Genomic DNA, 17,474 nt, shown 5'->3' with positions numbered 1-17,474 from the left:
GCCAAGGGACTGGGTGGCCCATACACACTCCATCGACTGTGGGGAGGACCGTCATCTTCGCCTGCCTCCATGCGTCATGCGGACTTTTAGTAAACACGACCCTGCGTGCAGCCTTGACCCCAGAACCACGCAGGCTGATCTGCCCCTACCTTCCCCATTCCCGGTGGGGGTGGAGCACTGCAGGCAGGTGACAAAGGCTACTTTAGGTGGCAGAGCCCACAGGCAGGACTGGGCTGAAGCCTGCAGGTCTGACCTGCTCCTCCACGCTTGCCCCAAGCCCCCGGGGAACTTGGCCTGGGACACAGCTGTCCCAGGACACCCCAGGGGAGGGGCAGACCCTGGCGGTGGCAGCAGCTGCCACCAGCCCACACCTGCACTGTCATCTTGGGCTTGGGTCGGGGTGGGGGGAGCGGTATGTGTGTGCCTGTACCATTAAAATGCTTGTTTTTAACCAACTTGATTTCTTCATCCAATTCTCTGCCTTGAGGAGGAGGGGCTGTAGCTGGGAGGCAACCGCCATCCTCCATTCCAGGAGCCCGGGACTAGGAGCCCAGTAGCCTGATTCCCAATGGGCATGGTGGCCCAGGCACCTCTCTGGGCTGTTTTTTCATCCAAAAATATGAATATGACAGTAGCTGCTCCTGCATTGGGCTGTGGGGAGAATCACACGACAACGAAATGAGTTACATCAAGAGCAATGCGTGGTAGCAAAAAGGAATTCTTCATTAAGAATAATCCTTCATTATTTTTTTTAAACTTTAAAAAAAATTGTATTGATTCTAAAGAGAACGGAAAGGAGGGAGAAAGAGAGGGAAAGAAACATCGATCTGTTGCCTCTCGCACGTGCCCTGACCGACCGGGGACTGAACCTACCACTCAGGCGTGTGCCCTGACCAGGAACAAACTGGTGACCTTTCAGTTTGCAGGACGACCCTTACCCAACTGAACCACACCAGCCAGGGCTGTAATTATGTTTAATGAATGAATTCACTTAGTCATTGACTCAGACAGCAAAGCTTCGTCTGCTGCTACCTACGTGCCAGGCAGTGGGCCTAAAATCATGTGCATGTGACTCATGTTCCAACAGCAAAGGGTTTAGGATCCCGGGGCCTCGGGCAGGACAGGGCTTGGCGGTGGAGGTCTGTTGAAGAGGCAGGGGAGGCTGGAGCTGGGGGGGCATGCGGGGTGGGGGGCGGGGAGGAAGAGGGAGGTGCGATCGGATAGACGCAGGTTGAGGCAGGGCCTGTGGGCCACCGCAGGGACGTTGGCTGTAAGGAGCGAGGAGGGGAGGGACAAGATATGCACACCTCCGTATGCACTGGTGCATCTCCAGTGTCCTGGGACAGGGTCTGCGTCTCAGCACCGCTTTGCCGCCTACTCACCCTGTCCCTGGCCACCACCCTGTCGCCAGCTGCCCCCGGACAGAGGCTTTCTCTCTCACGTGTGGGCTTGGAGAGGAGGGATCCTTTCTCCCCACTCCCCTTGCTCAGCCTGACACTGTCACCTACCCCTTAGCACCCCATTCTCTCATCAGGTCGATGACAAGGGAAGCTGTCTGAGTGTTAAATGTCCTTTCCTTGTTAAACGCCCGGTGCCTTATGGACCTGACTTTAATTTATTTAGTACTGGGGCCCCAGGAGTTCCAGAAACAAAATACACTGTGCCCATTCCACAGATGTGGGCGTGGGGGTTCAGAGAGGGGGAGCCCCTTGTCCAAGCCCCCACAGCCAGAAGGGGAAAGGACTCGACTCAGGCCCACCTGACTCCTCGGCCCAAGGCCTCCGGCCTCCAGGCTGCCCTGCCTCCACTCTTGAGGAAGGAGGAGAGAGGGGGCTGGGGGCTGGATGGAGAGGGACCACAGCAGTTCAAGACCTGAGGCCCTGCCGAGGGCCGGCAGTCCGGCCTCCCTCCTCCCCCGCTTTCTCTATGTTTCCCATGTGAGGACGCTGGTGAAAGCAGCGATTGCTCAAAGTCACGCAGCAAGGAGGTGGCAGACCCAGCCTGGACTCCAGGCCGCGACTCCCCGCCTGACGCTCCCCCACCCGCCCACCCCGCCCACATCCACGAGGATCGACGCCCGACGCAGTAGCCAGCTCCGAGGGGTGTCTCCACTTCTACCGCTCCAGCTGCTGGCCTTCATTGGCCAGGGCCCCGTCCAGCTGCCCAGCCCCCGGTGCCGCCTGACCTCCGAGGCTGTCCGAACCCTCCGGGTGGAAAACAACCCTGCAGGTCACTCATTAAACTCTGTGATGCAGCTTTTCCAAGAACCCAGCTACTGGACTCTGTGTTCCCTCTGGGTGGGGACTGGCAAGCCAGGGGCTAGTCAAGAGGACACTCTCTGTTCCCGAGGCTGGGTCCCAGGCCTGGGCGGTGACAAAGTGGCTTATGGTGCCAACCATGAGAGCGTTGCGGGGCAAGGTGCTTGGACTCCCTACACACCCAGGCCCCTCCACAATCTGCAGGTGCAGAGCCCTTGGTGGCAGAGGGGACACAGAGGACAGGTGGGGCCTACTCCTCGTCTGCAGGTCGCTGGGGCATTCAGTGAGGTCACGTTCTCTTCAGCAGGTCAGACAAGCAGCCACAAAAGCCAGCTCCAGCCCTGAGAAAAGCCACCCTGGCTGCGGTGTGGAGGGTGGGTTGGGAGAGGTGGTGACCCGGGGGGGAAGCCAGGTGACCTGTCTCCTGCAGGGGCACAGGCGAGAGGAGATGGTGGCCCTCGTTTTATTGGTGGAAACTTGAGGCACCTTCCCTCTCCTGCCAGCGGGGGGAGGGGATATGACAAGGGACCAACCTGGTGGAGGAGGGGAAAGGGCCAGAGGGGTGTCCCCAAGGAACAGTGTGTGCAAGGACCACAAGGCAAGAAAGAGCTCAACACGCGGAAGAAACCCCAGCTGGCTGGTGCGGCTGGCGCACTGGGGGTTAGGGCAGAGGACGGAGGACAGGGCTCGACCCTGCGGGCGACGGGGGAGCGGCCAAGTCTTTTTAATTAAAAGTCGTGTTAATTCATTACTATTTGAGAAGACATCTCCAGACTTAAAAAGCCTTTTAAAACACAAATCCATGATACCATTATCATGCCTTAAAATCATCAGTAATGTCTTGTTATCATCAAGTAGCCTATCAATTTTCAAGCTTCCGGTTGCTCATAAAGATGGTATTTCTTTTATGCTTAAAAAAAAAAAAATCAGGATCCAAATAAGGCCTGCACATTGTGATTGATTATGTCCTTTATGTGTTTTTAACACACAGTTCCCCTGTCTCATTTTTGTCTTAAAAATGTTTAAATCAACTTTATGGAGATATAATTCCAGGAACACAAGGTTGGTTCAACACCTGAAAATCAATGTAACTCACACTTACAAAATAAAGAAGAAAATCATAATATCACCTTAATAAATGCAGAAAAAGCATTTGATAAATTCAACCCCTACTCATGATAAAAACTCCCAACAAACTAAGAATTAAAAGGGATTTCTTCACCTGATGAGAAGCGTCTATGAAAAATCTACAACAAACATCATACTTAATGGCGAAAGACTGAATGATGAATGTATGCCTTCCCTGAAGATTCTGACTAAGGCAAGGGTATCCACTCTCACCACCTTTGTACTAGGGGCCCTCGCCTTTGCAATAAGGTAAGAAAAAAAGCACAGAGATAAAAAAGGGAAAAGTAAAACTGTCCCCACTCACAGACAACAGTATTGTCTAGAAATATCCTAGAAAACCCTAAGATATTTACAAAAATCTACCAGAATCAATCAGTGAACTTAGTAAGGTTGTAGAACAGAAGGCCAATATACCAAAATCAATTTTATATTTATACACTAGCAACAGAAATCTGGAAAATGAAATTTTAAATATTATTTACAATAATAGCAAAATGCATAAAAAGACTTAGAAGTAAATTTAATGAAAGATACGCAAGATATACAACTTTTATACAACTATAAAATCTATAAAACAGTGCTCAGATACCGGGGCCAGGACGGACTTTGGCACTCCAGTTGAAATTGCAGGCTTTTGTATCCCTCACCAAAGATGCTCCAACCTGCCAGGTCCGCTTTCTTTTGCTTTTCTAAATAGGCCTAACTAGAACAGGGCTGCACCTGGTGATTTATCTGGAGTGGCCAATAAAATGTCCATCTCAAAGCTGGGCTCTGGGACAGCCATACTGATGACCCCAGGAAGCCCTATCTCTTTGAGCACAGGAGGTGACCTTGTTCACAGGGATGCCACAGACTCCAGTAACCACATGTTCTTCCCACAGTAACCACATGTTCTTCTCCAACTGGAGTGTGTCCATTGCTGCCTGGTCCATTTCGAAGCCTCATCCCCTGCAGGGACCTAGGAAACGCCAGCTCTTCTGGCTCTGGGACCTGCTGGTCTATATCCTTCAAAGAGCCTTCCCTGGGGTTTCACATCAAATAAGGGAGCCGTTTCGTGGCACTCAAGGGGAATATTTCAACACTCGTGAAGGTACACCTCTGATTTGAAACAAAAACTGAATTCACTGCAACCGAGGATCATCCAAGGTATAGCCTTTTAAAGAGCGAGCCAACTCTTTGGGTTTCCTCCCCATTGCTCACGTAAATAGCAATGGATACGTTTGAATAAACAGTTTCAAGGGTTTGTTTGGTTTTTTTTTCTAGTTCTAGAAAATTTTTAAAGATATAAATACATGGAGCTATGTTCTATAATCGCAGATTGAAAAGTTCAGGATTGTTAAGATGTCCTTTCTCTCCAATCTGATATGATATACGCAGATTTATTAAAATCCCCAATCAAAATCCCAGGAGGTTTTTCATGTAAATTTACACACTGTTTCTACTATTTATTTGGAAATGCAAAGAACCTAGAATAGCCAAAAGAGTTTGAAGCAGAATGAAATTGGGAGATATACACTGACATCAAGACTTATTGTAAAGCTACAGTAATTAAGACAGCGTGGTGTTGGCATTTGGATAAATAAATTGATCTGTGGAACAGAAGAGGGGAACTGGAAATGGATCCACGTTTATATGGTCAATTAATTTTCAACAAAGGTGCCAACGTAATTCAATGGCAAAAGGAAAGTCTTTAACTAATGTTGCTAGAACAACTGGGAACTGATCTGGGGGGCAGGAAATGACCCCTCAAAGGGTTTTAAGAGGTAGTGACTTATGTCGACACATGGTTTTAAGAACCCTCTGGCCGTCAGATGGAGAAAGGATCGAGGGGAAGTGGGGGAAGCAGAGAAATACCAGGAGGCTGTCGCAAGGTCTGAGCAAGGAGAACCAGTGCGGAGGAGGTGGAGGTGGGGGAGCGGGGCAGACGTGGATGTATTTGGAAGACACGCACATCTCAGACTCCGCTGCCTCAGTTTCTCCACCTGGGCAGGCCTCAGTGCTGCTGCGCTTTCAGAGGTGCCGCCCACCGCCGCTTACCTGGGAGGCTCCCTGAGGAACCCTGACCTGCATGTGCGTGAAAGGCAAGGCCATGGCGGCTGAGCCCCAGGTGGGGGATCCCCTCCGGTCAGGCCCCAGCCCTGGACCCGGGAACCGCTCGGCAGGGTGGGGGCTGGGACAGGCTGTGCGTGTCCACCTGGAGGCACATGGAGGGGGGAGGTGAGAAGCGGCTCACCCAGGGGCCGGCCAGTCTACTCTCACCTTGATCTCCGCCTCCGGGCAAAATCCACCCTGGGGCCCAGTGGGCAGGGCCCCTGCTGGCAGCTGGGCCCCTGTTTGCCTCTCCGCAGAGCTGTGATCTAACCGCCTGTCCCCCGTGTCATCAGCGCCTGTGTGTCAGGAAGGGACAGTGCCCTGGGCTGGAGCCATTGTGCGGAACTGCGAGGAGTCAATGTCCCAGAGCCCGTGGCCCTGGGACTGAGACCCTGGCTCCTCCAACTCAGCTGGAGCCTCAGCCAGAGCGGAGGGCTTGGGCCTGAGCTTCAGGCACTGGGGCCTGGGCCTGTCCCGCTTCAGGGAAAATGCGCCCTCTCTCTGTGCTGCAGGTCTTGTCTGTAAAATGGGGTGATAGCAGCAACTTCCTGGCCCCTCTCTGCTGAGGGTCGCCGATTTCCAGCGGCTCCTCGGTTGCGGGAAAGGGCCTAGGACAGGGCTCCCTCCTTCACATCACACGTGTCCCCCCACGTTTTTTCCAAGATGGCTCAATGGCAAGCCCAGCAGGGCGACCTTCAGGCACTAACCTCTAGTGGGGGCTGGGAGGACTTGGAAGCTGAAGGGGAGCCTGGTCGTAAGGATGGTGCTGCCTCAGACAGATCAGGACCCGCGTTTTTACGGGGTTTTGGTTGCAGTGACTGGTGCATCGCAGTGATGGGCACGTCGGGGCCTGTAAACCAGCTGGGAACCTTCGGGAACCTCGGAAGGCCAGACCCAGGTCACAGCTCCCTGCTTCTTTTTACAACAAGAAGCTTCACTTCTGGGAACCTAAACGTTCCCCGCTGCCCAATGGGTGAGCAGTCAGCCAGTCTTCAGTCACTATTTACTGGGCGCCCTTGGGAGTTTAGTCAGGTGCCAGGCCCTGGGGAGACAGCCAGGACCCCATCCCGGACAGGGATGACACCCGGACTTTCTACTGCTGCCTCCACTTCTGCCTTGGTCTTGTCTCCTGGACAATGAGTGTGGCTCCCTGAGGCCAGTGTGGGAATAAGGGAGCGGCGGTAAGGTCTGCAGAAAGGCCAGCACCCAGAAGCGAGCCTGAACTTCCCCGCACCTAAGGGACTTTTATCCCCACTCCCACCTTGAAGCGCTTGTACTCTCCCCACAGTCGGGGGCCCGGTGGCACGTCTCTAAATGAGCGGCTGTATCCAGCCTGCCAGCTTCGTGGGTTCCAGACCCTGCGATGCACGGAGGAGCCACCTGCCCAGGAACCAGGGCCGGGAGCCCCACGCCACCTGCTCCCTCCGAGGGTGTGCGGGCCCCCAAGAGGCAGGCAGGGGTGGGAGCGGAGAAAAGGGGAGGCCCAAGGAGGAAGGGAAAGGCGGCTCTGCCCACCGTCCGTGGCCAGAAACGCCGAGCGGCGCCTCGAGGGGGCGGGCCCGGGGGCGGGGCCTGTCCCGCGCGTTTCCCTCACGTGCTCCGGGTCCCCCGCCCTGCCCCCGGCCCTGGGCTTATAACCTACGATTCGCGGTGCAATCGGCCCTGCTCTGCCACCACCGCCTGGACCCCGGTAAGGAGCCCCCATCCCGATCCCTAGCCTAGGTCACCCTCTCCGTATCCCACCGAGGAGGCAGAGGGGACCCCCGGCTCGGACCTGGGCGGGAGGGGAAGGGCCGATGCCGGGGCTCCTGGGGCTCAAACGCCTGGCGGCCGGATTCCTGGGTTCCTCGGCCGCGGGGATGGGGCTGGGGCGCGAGTTCAGGTCTGTGGAGGCAAGTCGGGTTATGCGTCCCCTTGGCCGGCCGAGGTCCTTTCCGAATTTCGCTTCTCTGATCCAGCTTCCTCTATGACGAGAACCCCCAAATAGAGACTTGGCGAGTCAGAGGGTGTGAGGGTCCCAGACGCACTCGTCCGCCCTCTGCCTACCCCCCTCTTTTTCTCTGGGTGAAATCAGAGCTCCCTCCACCTCTGCCTCTCACCTCCCCGGGCCTGGGCACGGCGGCCCCTCGCGCCGCCCCAACCTCAGTTTCCTACCTGGGCTGCCCGCCAGTACCTGGGGTGTGACTGGGCTCCTTCATCAGCAGGGGGCGTCTGGCGCCTTCTTCCTTCTAGAAGGGGTTTGCGTTCCCTGCCCAGGTGGGGTTGGTGGCCTCGCCCGGCCGGCCGCGGTGCCCGGTTTCCGCCTGGCCCTGGGCTCTGGCCTCTGGCCTCTGGGAGGGGCCGCTCCGCAGGAAACCTCCGCCATCCGGGTGGCTGTCGCCTTGGGCGTCTGCGCCCTGCAGGAAGGGAGGGTCCTGGTGAAACGGAGGAAAGTCCTCTCCCAACCCGCCTGGGCTCCCCCTGAGCAGGTCCCGTGCCCGCCCGGCCCCCCTCAGCGTTCCTCTCTGCAAGTGAGGCGTCTCCTCCGGAGCCTGGAGGTCTGGCCGCACTTTTGGACAGGAACAAACCTGTCCTTTATCCGGGGATGCATCAGATAGTCAGGGGCTTTGATCCCTCTCTCCCAGCCCACGCCTGGTGGCAGGAGGGGGCAGGTTCTGGAGGCCTCAGGTCAGCCTCTCTGCATCCCAAGCCTCAGGTTCCCCACTCCTCAGAGCTACCACAGGCTCGGGGCAGGGGAAGGTCCCTGCCGACAGCTGCGGGGGGCCATGCTGGTCCATGCACTCGTTGTGCCTGGGTGGTGGGTGCCCTGCGGGGGACAGGAACAGGGGACTGGTTCCCTGCCCTCCTCCCTTTGGTTGTGATGGTAGAGGCTGAAGCTGCCACAGAGGGATGGGAACTTGGGTGACGGTTAGAAACTGGAGGAGTCTCCCTTAAAAAATGCCCTCTCCCCTCATCCCCCTCTCAGCCAGGGCAGGGGCGCATGGGATGGAGCTGTCTCGGGGGAGCCACCTGTGTGCTCTACTGAGAAGCAGTTCTGGCTCTTCTCAGCGCTGGGGAATGAGAGGCGCATCCCGCCTGCTGAGCGCTCAGGCTGGGCTCTGGAGAGTGGAGGAGGAAGGCTCCCATTCAGCATACCCCTCCCAACTACCTGCCTGCCCGCTATGGGCTCAGTTGGCACTGATGGTAACCCCCTTTTTCGGGGCCCAGGACCCTGGTGCGGGCCTCCGGGGAGGGGGGGGAAGAGGGCCCAGGCCCAGACTGATCTGCTGCACAGGCACTTTTCCCTGGGCCCTGGGCTGCTGCCAAACAGCCAGGCACCTTCACCAAGCCCCAGAAGGGAGGTCTTGCCTGGGGGCGCCTATGTGGAGAGGGCCTGCTGGAATTCAGGGTCGGGGCCTCTGGCTCCTGCTGTAATACTTAGGGAAAAGTGGATCTTCCGGGCCTTCGCTCGCTCCCTCCTTAGGGCAGGCACCGTCCCCAGACTTGGGATGGGCCAGGCCCCCTATGCAGTTGGTATTATTAGTAAGCACCAATATGATTAGTAGAGTAAACAAAAAAATGAATGCACCTTTTCCCCCATGGCCAAGTGCCCTTGGAAGAGGGGGTGAGGGTCTTGTCACGGAGCCTGGTGAGTCTCCTTAGTCTCCCTTTCACCAGCACCAGGGCATTTTCAAGGAACTGGAGACTCCATCTTCCTACTCCAAGGCAGACTTCCAAATGACCCTCAACTTTGGGGGGAGGAAGCTTTCTGGGGTGCTGGCGGACCCAAGAGAGCCCAGTGTTCCCGAGGGATTCTCAGGCTTCAGGAATCACCGCTGCAAGTTGGCTCCATATGGAGCTTTGGGCAGGCCTCCTGCCCTCAGCATCCTTACCTGTTCTTTGGGAAGAAAACCCCCCTGTCTCACCACGACTGTGCCGATGAAACGTTCTGGCAAGCAAATGTTCAGGCTGAACCCAGACAGCGCTACCTCGTGGTCAAAGTGTGGAACTGCAGCCTAGCTCTATCAGACACCAATGAGGGCAGCAAAGAAATAGGAGCTGCACTCCTATAATGAGAAAATCCCAAAGTCCAGGAGAATTCTTGTGGCCTACATGGAGCTGGGGTTTCAGGCTCCTGAACCCAGCTCAGCTGAGTTAGAGTGTCAGCCAGGGGTTCCAGAAGAACATTCACGCTGCGGCCCTGACGTACAGACATAGGGAGCACTGACTGGTGATGGTTTGTTGGGGATTTTGTTTTCTGGAAGCCGTGCAAAGTGAGGGGAGATCAATGGTCTCCCAGAGGCCCCAGTGTGTAGGGCGCAGAGCAGGCAGTCTGCGGTCAGCCTGGGTTTGTTTTGCTGGCTTGTTACCTGGGCAAACCACTTAACTTTTCTGAGCCTCAGGTGGTAATCATAGTCTCTCCACCTTGAAATCATGCACGGGATTTCATGTATGCGGTGCTGAACATAGGACCTATTCCTGTCATCGTTCCAGCTCTAACACTTTAGAATACATGCGTTTCCTTAGCATTGAGCGAGTGCCCAGCCTGGCCTGGCACTTCCACTGGAAGCTGGCGGGGTGGCTCTGGCAGGGGCCATGGAGAATGGCCCCTGCCTTCCTAACTCAGGCCAGACATTCTGGTCCGGGCTGGCCCTGGGAGCTGAGGAAACCTGCCTTGGGCCTTTCAGGAAGGGGGGGATGGGACAAGGCTGGAATTGGGGGAGGCTGAGTCCGGCCAGGACCCGCTAGACTCCTCCCACTGGCGGGCAGTCCAGTGCCAGAACCAGAAGCATTTTTAGGTTGTGTGGACAGCGAGGGAGGAGCTTGCCTGAGGACAGCTGCCCCAGTGGTAGGAGAATTCGGTGGGCACAGGCTCAAGGGCCAGCGCTGGGCTCTTTCCCCAGCATCAGGAATTCTCGCTGAATTCCTGAAGCCCATGGGAGATGGGCAGTTCTCACTCGCTTTCCAGACAAGCAGCCTAAGTAACTTGAGCCCAGGGAGGACCCAGCCACTGTGCTTTACCGGGAGTGAGTACTCGCTGGACTGTGGCCAGTCGTTCTTGCCCTCCCCGCCTGTCTCCCCCAAGCTGAGGCCTCAGCTGCACTTAGTTTCTGCTGCAGGGACCTTGCCAGCTGGGCGAGGAACTTCCTCAGATGCTGGGAGGGCAGGAGCAACGCCAGTGTCAGGTTGCATCATTTTCCCAGGGCACCTGCCCACCTAATCTCTGCGTGCACGCACCTGCGCGCATGTGCATGCGTGCTCATACAGGCGCAGCACACATGTCCACTCTCAGATACACACTCCCAGGTGCCCACGTTCTTGCACACCGGTCAGACCCGAGGCTGAAGGCCCCCGTGCCCGCGCATGCGCACAGCCTGGCAGGCAGGAAGGCTCACTAGGTCCTGAAAGAGAGCAGCACAGAGTCCCAGACGCGGGAGGATCTTAACCCTCTCTCTTCCTAGGTGAGGGACTGACCTCTGGACAGTAGAACAGGCAGGGTCTTCCCGAGCTCCTGCTCCATGCCAGGCATTGTCTGCCAGACGGCCCCTGTCCCTGAGGAGCTCACAGTGGGGGTGGGGCAGTTAGACTGCAACATGTCATGTGCTGTGAGGGGCAAAGTACCAGGCACGGTGGGATCACTGAGGCAGAGCAAGACAGACGGGCCACCGGCCTGTGGTCTGTCTGTCCCCACGGACCTGCCCCTTCCTCACTTTGGTGCCCACCCTCTTGGCTCCAGGTGCGTTTGGGAGGTGGCGGAGCCGGGGAGCCTCAAGGAGCTGGTGACTCTTGGGCCCACATTGTGTCTCCTCATTGCTAGCCCACCCCCGCCACCCCAGGTGTCTAAGGTGCCTGCGAGCCCCCAGACCGCACCTTGCCCCAGCGACCCCCTCCCTGCGCCTTCCCAGAGAGGGGCCGCCTTGTCCTTCCACGCCCAGCTGAGACGAGCCTCAGTCCCGGCTCTGCCACTTGCCAGCCAGGCGAGGCTTTGCGCGAACTGCTCCCCGCGGGCCGCAGTGTCCCTGTCTCTGACGGGAGGTGACACAAATGGAATATCTGGCTTATACCAGACACATTCATCCTCTTGCTTGTGGCGGTAGTTTCAGGGGCGCTGAAACGCGCTACATTGGACCCCCTTGATATGTGCAGTTTCTTGTATGCCAGTTAAACCTAAGAGAGCTGTTCAGAAAATATGCAACAGGATACGGACCCCACCCCAGCCACACACCCCTCCCACGCGCCCCCCCCCCTCAGCCGGGCTGCTCCAGGGGGGTTCCAGCAGGAATCCAGTAGTTCAGGGTCTCTGCCTTCCCGCTCCTCTCCCACCCCCGACCCCTCCGCCCCGCCCCGGCTGGGGCTGCTGTGCCTGGAAGCTGAGCTGCTCTTGGTTTTGGTTCTGCAGAGAGAGGTTCTCCACGCGGGAACAACAGATTCCAGAAGCCGGGAACCCACACCGCCAACCCAGGTACTCCCCACCCCCTGTCCTTCCTGCCTCCCTCCTCCCTATTTCCCTCCGTCCTTGGTGGCCTGTCCCCTGGCTGAGGTGGCCATGGGCACCGTCTGCTGGCCCCAGGGTCAGGGTCTGCTGAGTCCCCAGCAGCCCAGCCTGGCAGGCGGCCGAGTGGCTAGGACAGGGGAGGGCTGTGGATATCGATCAGAACCACCCACAACCGCTCTGTCCCATGGGTGTTTTCTTCCAAGTCCAAAGGGCAGGAGGGGCGCGTGGGCCTGGGGCATGTTAGGAAACGCCCAGCAGAGGGTGTGTGGTCACACGGCCAGGCTCCGGGTCCAGGCTCTGCTGCCCAGGGCAGGGCCGCCGGGCCAGCCCTTCACCTCTGTGACCGCCCAGGCACGGGGGAGTCCGGCACACAGCCTCCTGCCCTATGGCGCTGATGGCCCTGCTGGCTCCCGCGGATCTGGGAGGGGTGTCCACGGCCTCTCCCAATAGCGTCCCATAAGGACCCTGACCTTGGTCACGCGGCAGTGTAAATGCTCCCAGCAGACACAGCGCGCTCCCTGCAGACGTGGGATGCTGGGGCCCTGCCCCCCGCTGGCCGATGACCTTACGCAAGTGCCACCCCATAGCGGAGGGGCGGGATAGGGAGGGAAATGGTGCCGCTGTCCTCTGCTGCAGAGGGACACCTTGTCGCCCACACCTCCCGGGAAGGAGCTGCCGGTCCCAGGGAGGCGCTCTGCCTCTGCGTATCGCCTGCCCTCTCTGGGCCTCCGTTTCTCCGCCTGCACGCTGGGGGACTGGTCTCTGAGCTCTTCCCCACAGTTTGCAGAGTGGGGTTGACTTAGGTACTCAGCCCCCTGTGCTTCCCTTCTCAGAGGGGCTTGCGTTTGAAAAGAGCCTGAAATGCTAATACGTGAAGGTTCACTGGGGCCACAGGTGGAAGAGGTCCAAGGTTAGGGGGTGGGCTCTGCCCCCGGTGCCCTACAGCTGGGAGGCAGCGCTGCATGCTGGGAAGAACCCAGGCTCTAGAACCGGACACAGACACACACCCAGGCCTCCAGCTGCCACTGACCTCTCTGAGACCCACCTCTGCCTCACCAAGGGGCACGATAGCACCTGCGCCCTGGGGTCATAGGCAGGGTGCAGAGCGACCCGGCCTGACGCTGTCTGAGCTTAGCAAGGAGCAGCTCTGATTGGCGTACGCGGGCTGCTGGAGGCTCCTGAGCGTGCTGCCCTTTGCATCCTGGCCTCAGCCGAACAGCTCGGCCGCCGGCGCCTTCTCTGGCTGGAGTGGGGTTGGCTCCCAGATGCTCCCCCCGCCAGCCCCCAATTGCTGTCAGCACCCCCAGGCCGTGTGCGGGTCAGGGTCCCCTCAGGGCGCTGCTGGGGGAGCAGGTGGAAGGGGTGTGGCTTTGGGAGGAGGAGCTCCTGAGCTGGCCCCAATGATGGTGACGATCCTGTCCCCAGTGCCCAATGGCAGCTCATCCAGGGGACAAGGCTGCCCACGGCCGAGGGGGCACTGGGGGGCAGGCCAGGAGGGAGCCTTTGCAGGGGCTGGCCGGCCGGGTGGGCTGGATGCATCATTCACATCCTTCCTCAACTCCCTGCAGACATGTCCAGCAAGGGCTCCGTGGTTCTGGCCTACAGTGGTGGCCTGGACACCTCCTGCATCCTCGTGTGGCTGAAGGAGCAAGGCTATGATGTCATCGCCTACCTGGTGAGGAGCTCCCGAGTGTCTGTCTGTCTTCCCGCCTGCCGCCCGGCCAGCCTGCCCGCCTGCTCGCTGTCGCTGTCCCACGCCTCGCTTCCCCTCTAAGCCCGCCTTGGACGGTGGAAAATGCCCCGCCGTGTCCTGCCCACTTTCTTCATCTGTGAAGTGGGCATCCGTGGTGTCCCCCAGGTCTGAGGTGTGCCCCCAGCACCGGGAAGGTGGCTCTCCTGTGGGGGACGGGGGACAGCAGACGCGAGCTTGGCAGTGCAGTGGGTCGCCTGCCCGGAGAGGGACTCTGGGCTCGGTCTGCTGAGGGCCATGTAGCCTTCCCCTTTCTGAAAGTCCCGGCCAGCCCCCAGGCTGTGGGACCCTGTAGCAACCGAACAGGCAGAGCCCTTGCAGACCACCCAGCTCTGGAATGGCAAAGAGGTCACAGGCCGTCGGCTGTAGGTTGTAGGTGATGCCAGTCTCCCCCCAGGGTGCCAGGCAGGCGTCCCTCATCGGACCTGCCCCACTTCTGATGGACCCGGGCATCGCTTCTGAGTCTTTTTCCACGTGGCTGTGCTATTCAGGACTCACAGCGGCAAATCCTAAAAGCCCAACTCAAACCAGCTTAAGCAAAAGCCAAAAAAATCCAGACAGTTTTTGGCTCATGTAACAGAAGTCCAGGGGCAGGGTGGCTTCAGGCAAGGCTTGATGCAGGTTCTCACCCAGCTCTGTCTCCGTCTCTACCTAGCTCGATCCTTGTCCTTCCACAGGGCAGGCGAGGCTCACGTCATCAGAGCCTCGTTTTCCCAAGGACAGGAGAGCTTCGCCCGGAGGCTCCGACGCCAGGGCCCGGGGGTCCGCTCACTGGCCTGGGCCACCGCCCGCCATACCTTGATCACTAGCAGTGTCTTGGAGGGCTCTGATTGGCGGGCCTTGGGTCATAGGCCTGCCCCTCCAGTGGGCAGGAGACATGATTTGCTCCCCTCCCACCCTATGAGAAGAAGTCCCAGGAAAGAAGGTTCTGTTCCCAGAGGAGGGGAGGGTGCTGCTCGGAGCAGACAGTGCAGTCGTTGCCCAGAATGGTTTGTTTTTACTTAGTCACTTCACCATCCCTCGCAGAGCCCAACCCCACGTCATTCAGGTGGGGTGCAGGAGCCCAGGGAGGGGAAGCATGTGGCCCAGTCACCTGGTGAGTGGGAGCCACAGCTGCGTGTGGGTGCAGAGAGCCCAGGTGTGACCTTGTGAGCAGCCCAGTGGGACAGTCTGCTCCGCGGGCCGCCACAGGGCAGGCTGAACTGCTGGGCGGCCTCCAAGGGGCACCTGCCGTGGGGCTCAGGGAGGATCCCAGCGTCTGGTGAGCAGAACGCAGGACCAAGGTCCGGGCAGCGGGCCAGAGTACAGCCAGAACAAAGTATGTCGGCGTCTAGGTGGGCCCCCCGGAACCGGGGGCCAGGCTGCGGCGCAGGGCAGCTGCGAGCTCGAACACAGGCCTCCCTGCCCCCTGTCTTCTTTAGTGGGATGGTCAAGTGGCTGCCCTGGGCTAGGGGAGTGAGCTGCGAGCTGGGGGTTGCACAGCTCCCGACAAACCGGACTTTGCCCTGGCATTTGGGGGTGGGGGGGATAGACAGTTCAAGGGAAGCCTTTGATCTTCAAGGCAGTGATAGCAAAGGTGGCAGCCCAGCAACTAGGGACCCAGGGCCAGGCTCAGCCAGTCCTTCCACCCACGGCGTTAGCTCCTGGAAGTAAGCCAGCTTCTCCTACCCAGGCATGTGCCCTGTCTCCTTACTGTGACGTCAGACGTCAAAGGGAGACCCCCAGCCCTGGCTGACGTTCTTCGCTCTTTCTGGCCCTTGACCAGTTGCTTCCGCTCCTCAGGCTAACATCGGCCAGAAGGAAGACTTCGAGGAAGCCAGGAAGAAGGCGCTGAAGCTCGGGGCCAAAAAGGTACCAAGTTGAGGCAGGGTTTGGGGTTGGAAGTAGGGTTTTGACATGATGGGTAGCAGTGAGTGTTCCTGTCCCCAGGTTCCTTGTCCCCCGCATCCCTTCCAGTTGATCCTCTTCAACTGGAAGAGTATGAAATCAACTCCTCAGCCACTCCCCCACCCGGTCTCCCCGCACCCCACCTCCCCACCCACCTGTCTCTTCCTCAGCCACCCGTCCTCCCAGCCGCTCACCCATCTGCCCACCCATCCGCCTGGCCGTCCCTTTTCTCTCTCTCTGTCCATATGCCCCTCCACTCTTTCACCCACTCGGCCATCGTCCATCCATCCCCCTGCCCGTCCCTCTTCTGTCTGTGTCCCTTCACCCACCGTCCGTTCAACAGAATCAGTGAACTCCACCTGAGTTCACACGCTGACTGAGCATCTCATCATGCGGCAGGCAGGCCCCACGCTGGGTGCGGGGCCAAGTGGCAAACGGGCCGCCGTGGCCCCTGCTCACACGGGCTCACAACACAAGTGTGAGCGGCGCCCATGGGGGCGCCCCGGCATCCGAGTCGGAACCGGCTCCCTCACCCCACCCACGGTGTGAAAGCCAAAAACATCCCCAGGTATTGCCAGCTGCCCCCTGGAGATAAAACCATTGCTGGCTTTCGTGGGGGACATCTACCTACTGCTGTAGATCTTAGGTGGCAGCTCCATTTTATTTCAGGCCCAGAATGCTGTGCGGGGATGGATGTAAGGACCGCCGCTCGTTTCAGTGGGATGGTGTGTCCTGAGCGATGAACAATGTCTGCCTTGAGTGCAGGGTAGAGAGTAATAGCTAGGATCGATTAGCGATGTCTGCTCCGAAGGCAGAAGGAAAAGTGGAGGTGCAGCCTGCCGGGGTCCGTGAGCAGCGTCTGCCTTAGACGCAGACCACGTGAGTCCCCTGCTTCCTGAACGGGCCGGCCTTGCTGAGACTCCCTCCCACGGGCTCCCCCGCAGGTGTTCATCGAGGACGTCAGCAAGGAGTTCGTGGAGGAGTTCATCTGGCCCGCCGTCCAGTCCAGCGCCCTGTACGAGGACCGTTACCTCCTGGGCACCTCTCTGGCCAGGCCCTGCATCGCCCGCAAACAGGTGGAGATCGCCCAGCGAGAGGGAGCCAAGTATGTGTCCCATGGCGCCACGGGAAAGGTGAGACCAAGGGCGGACGACGCTGGGGAGGCCGGCGGAGGGAGGAGGAGACGAGGGCTGCGCAGAGAGGCGCAGGCGGCGGGCAATGACACACGGGCCTCGAGCACTGGTTTCCCGTAACTGTCAGGTGCACAGCGGACAGACTGGCCTGAACAAGAGGGATAGTATTAGTACACAGTGGTGAACATCCAGGTGTATATCCAGGGTGTAGACAGCTGTGCCCTGAGCTCCACGTGCAGCGAGTGCCAAGAGCAGTGTCCACGTGCGATGGGAGTGATGTCACCCCATTTGGCAAACTGGAGGCTGAGCCCCGGGGACATCGCCGCTGGCCACGGTCACAGGGTGTGAGTCGCCATCTATGCAGTGGGAAGGGTCAGAAACCTTGTGTTGACAGAGTGGGTTTGGATCCCAGCTGCGTGGCCTTGCTGTGTAGCCTTGTGCGAAACCCTTCTGCTGCCTGAGCCTCAGCTTCTTCACGTGCACAATGGAGATTAGACTCTGTCTTGGTTTCCCAGGACCACTATCGCAAGGCACCACACGCCGGGCGGCTTACACAGCAGAGATGTGCTGCCTTAGAGCCCTGGAGGCCGGAAGGCTGAGGTCAAGGTGTCAGCAGGGCTGTGCTTCCTCAGCAGGTGCCGGGAAGGGACCGACCTGGGCCTCTGTCCTGGCTCCTGGCCGCTCCAGCCGCCCTGAGTAGATGCATCACTCGACACTCTGTCTTCCTGTCGCCTTCCCTCTGTGTGTATCTG

The 17,474-nt window shown here is 58.7% G+C and overlaps 1 protein-coding gene across 1 annotated transcript in view; it reads left to right on the top strand.

Moving 5' to 3' along the window:
• Positions 1-7,042: 7,042 nt before the first annotated feature.
• Positions 7,043-17,474, top strand: part of ASS1 (argininosuccinate synthase 1) — a 47,396-nt gene continuing 36,964 nt past the window's right edge. The window contains exons 1-5 of the mRNA XM_054584225.1: positions 7,043-7,167; positions 11,857-11,919; positions 13,521-13,627; positions 15,485-15,553; positions 16,534-16,722. Of these exons, the coding sequence (XP_054440200.1) occupies positions 13,523-13,627; positions 15,485-15,553; positions 16,534-16,722 (363 nt within the window). The 5' untranslated portion in view covers positions 7,043-7,167; positions 11,857-11,919; positions 13,521-13,522. The remainder of the gene's footprint in view (positions 7,168-11,856; positions 11,920-13,520; positions 13,628-15,484; positions 15,554-16,533; positions 16,723-17,474) is intronic.

This window comes from Pteronotus mesoamericanus, unplaced genomic scaffold, assembly GCF_021234165.1.
Source record: "Pteronotus mesoamericanus isolate MK-2021 breed Mesoamerican mustached bat unplaced genomic scaffold, CSHL_Meso_final contig_78, whole genome shotgun sequence".
In the NCBI taxonomy this organism is placed as follows: domain Eukaryota; kingdom Metazoa; phylum Chordata; class Mammalia; order Chiroptera; family Mormoopidae; genus Pteronotus; species Pteronotus mesoamericanus.
Note: the sequence above shows the minus strand (reverse complement) of the source record. Positions and strands in the feature narration are given on the sequence as shown.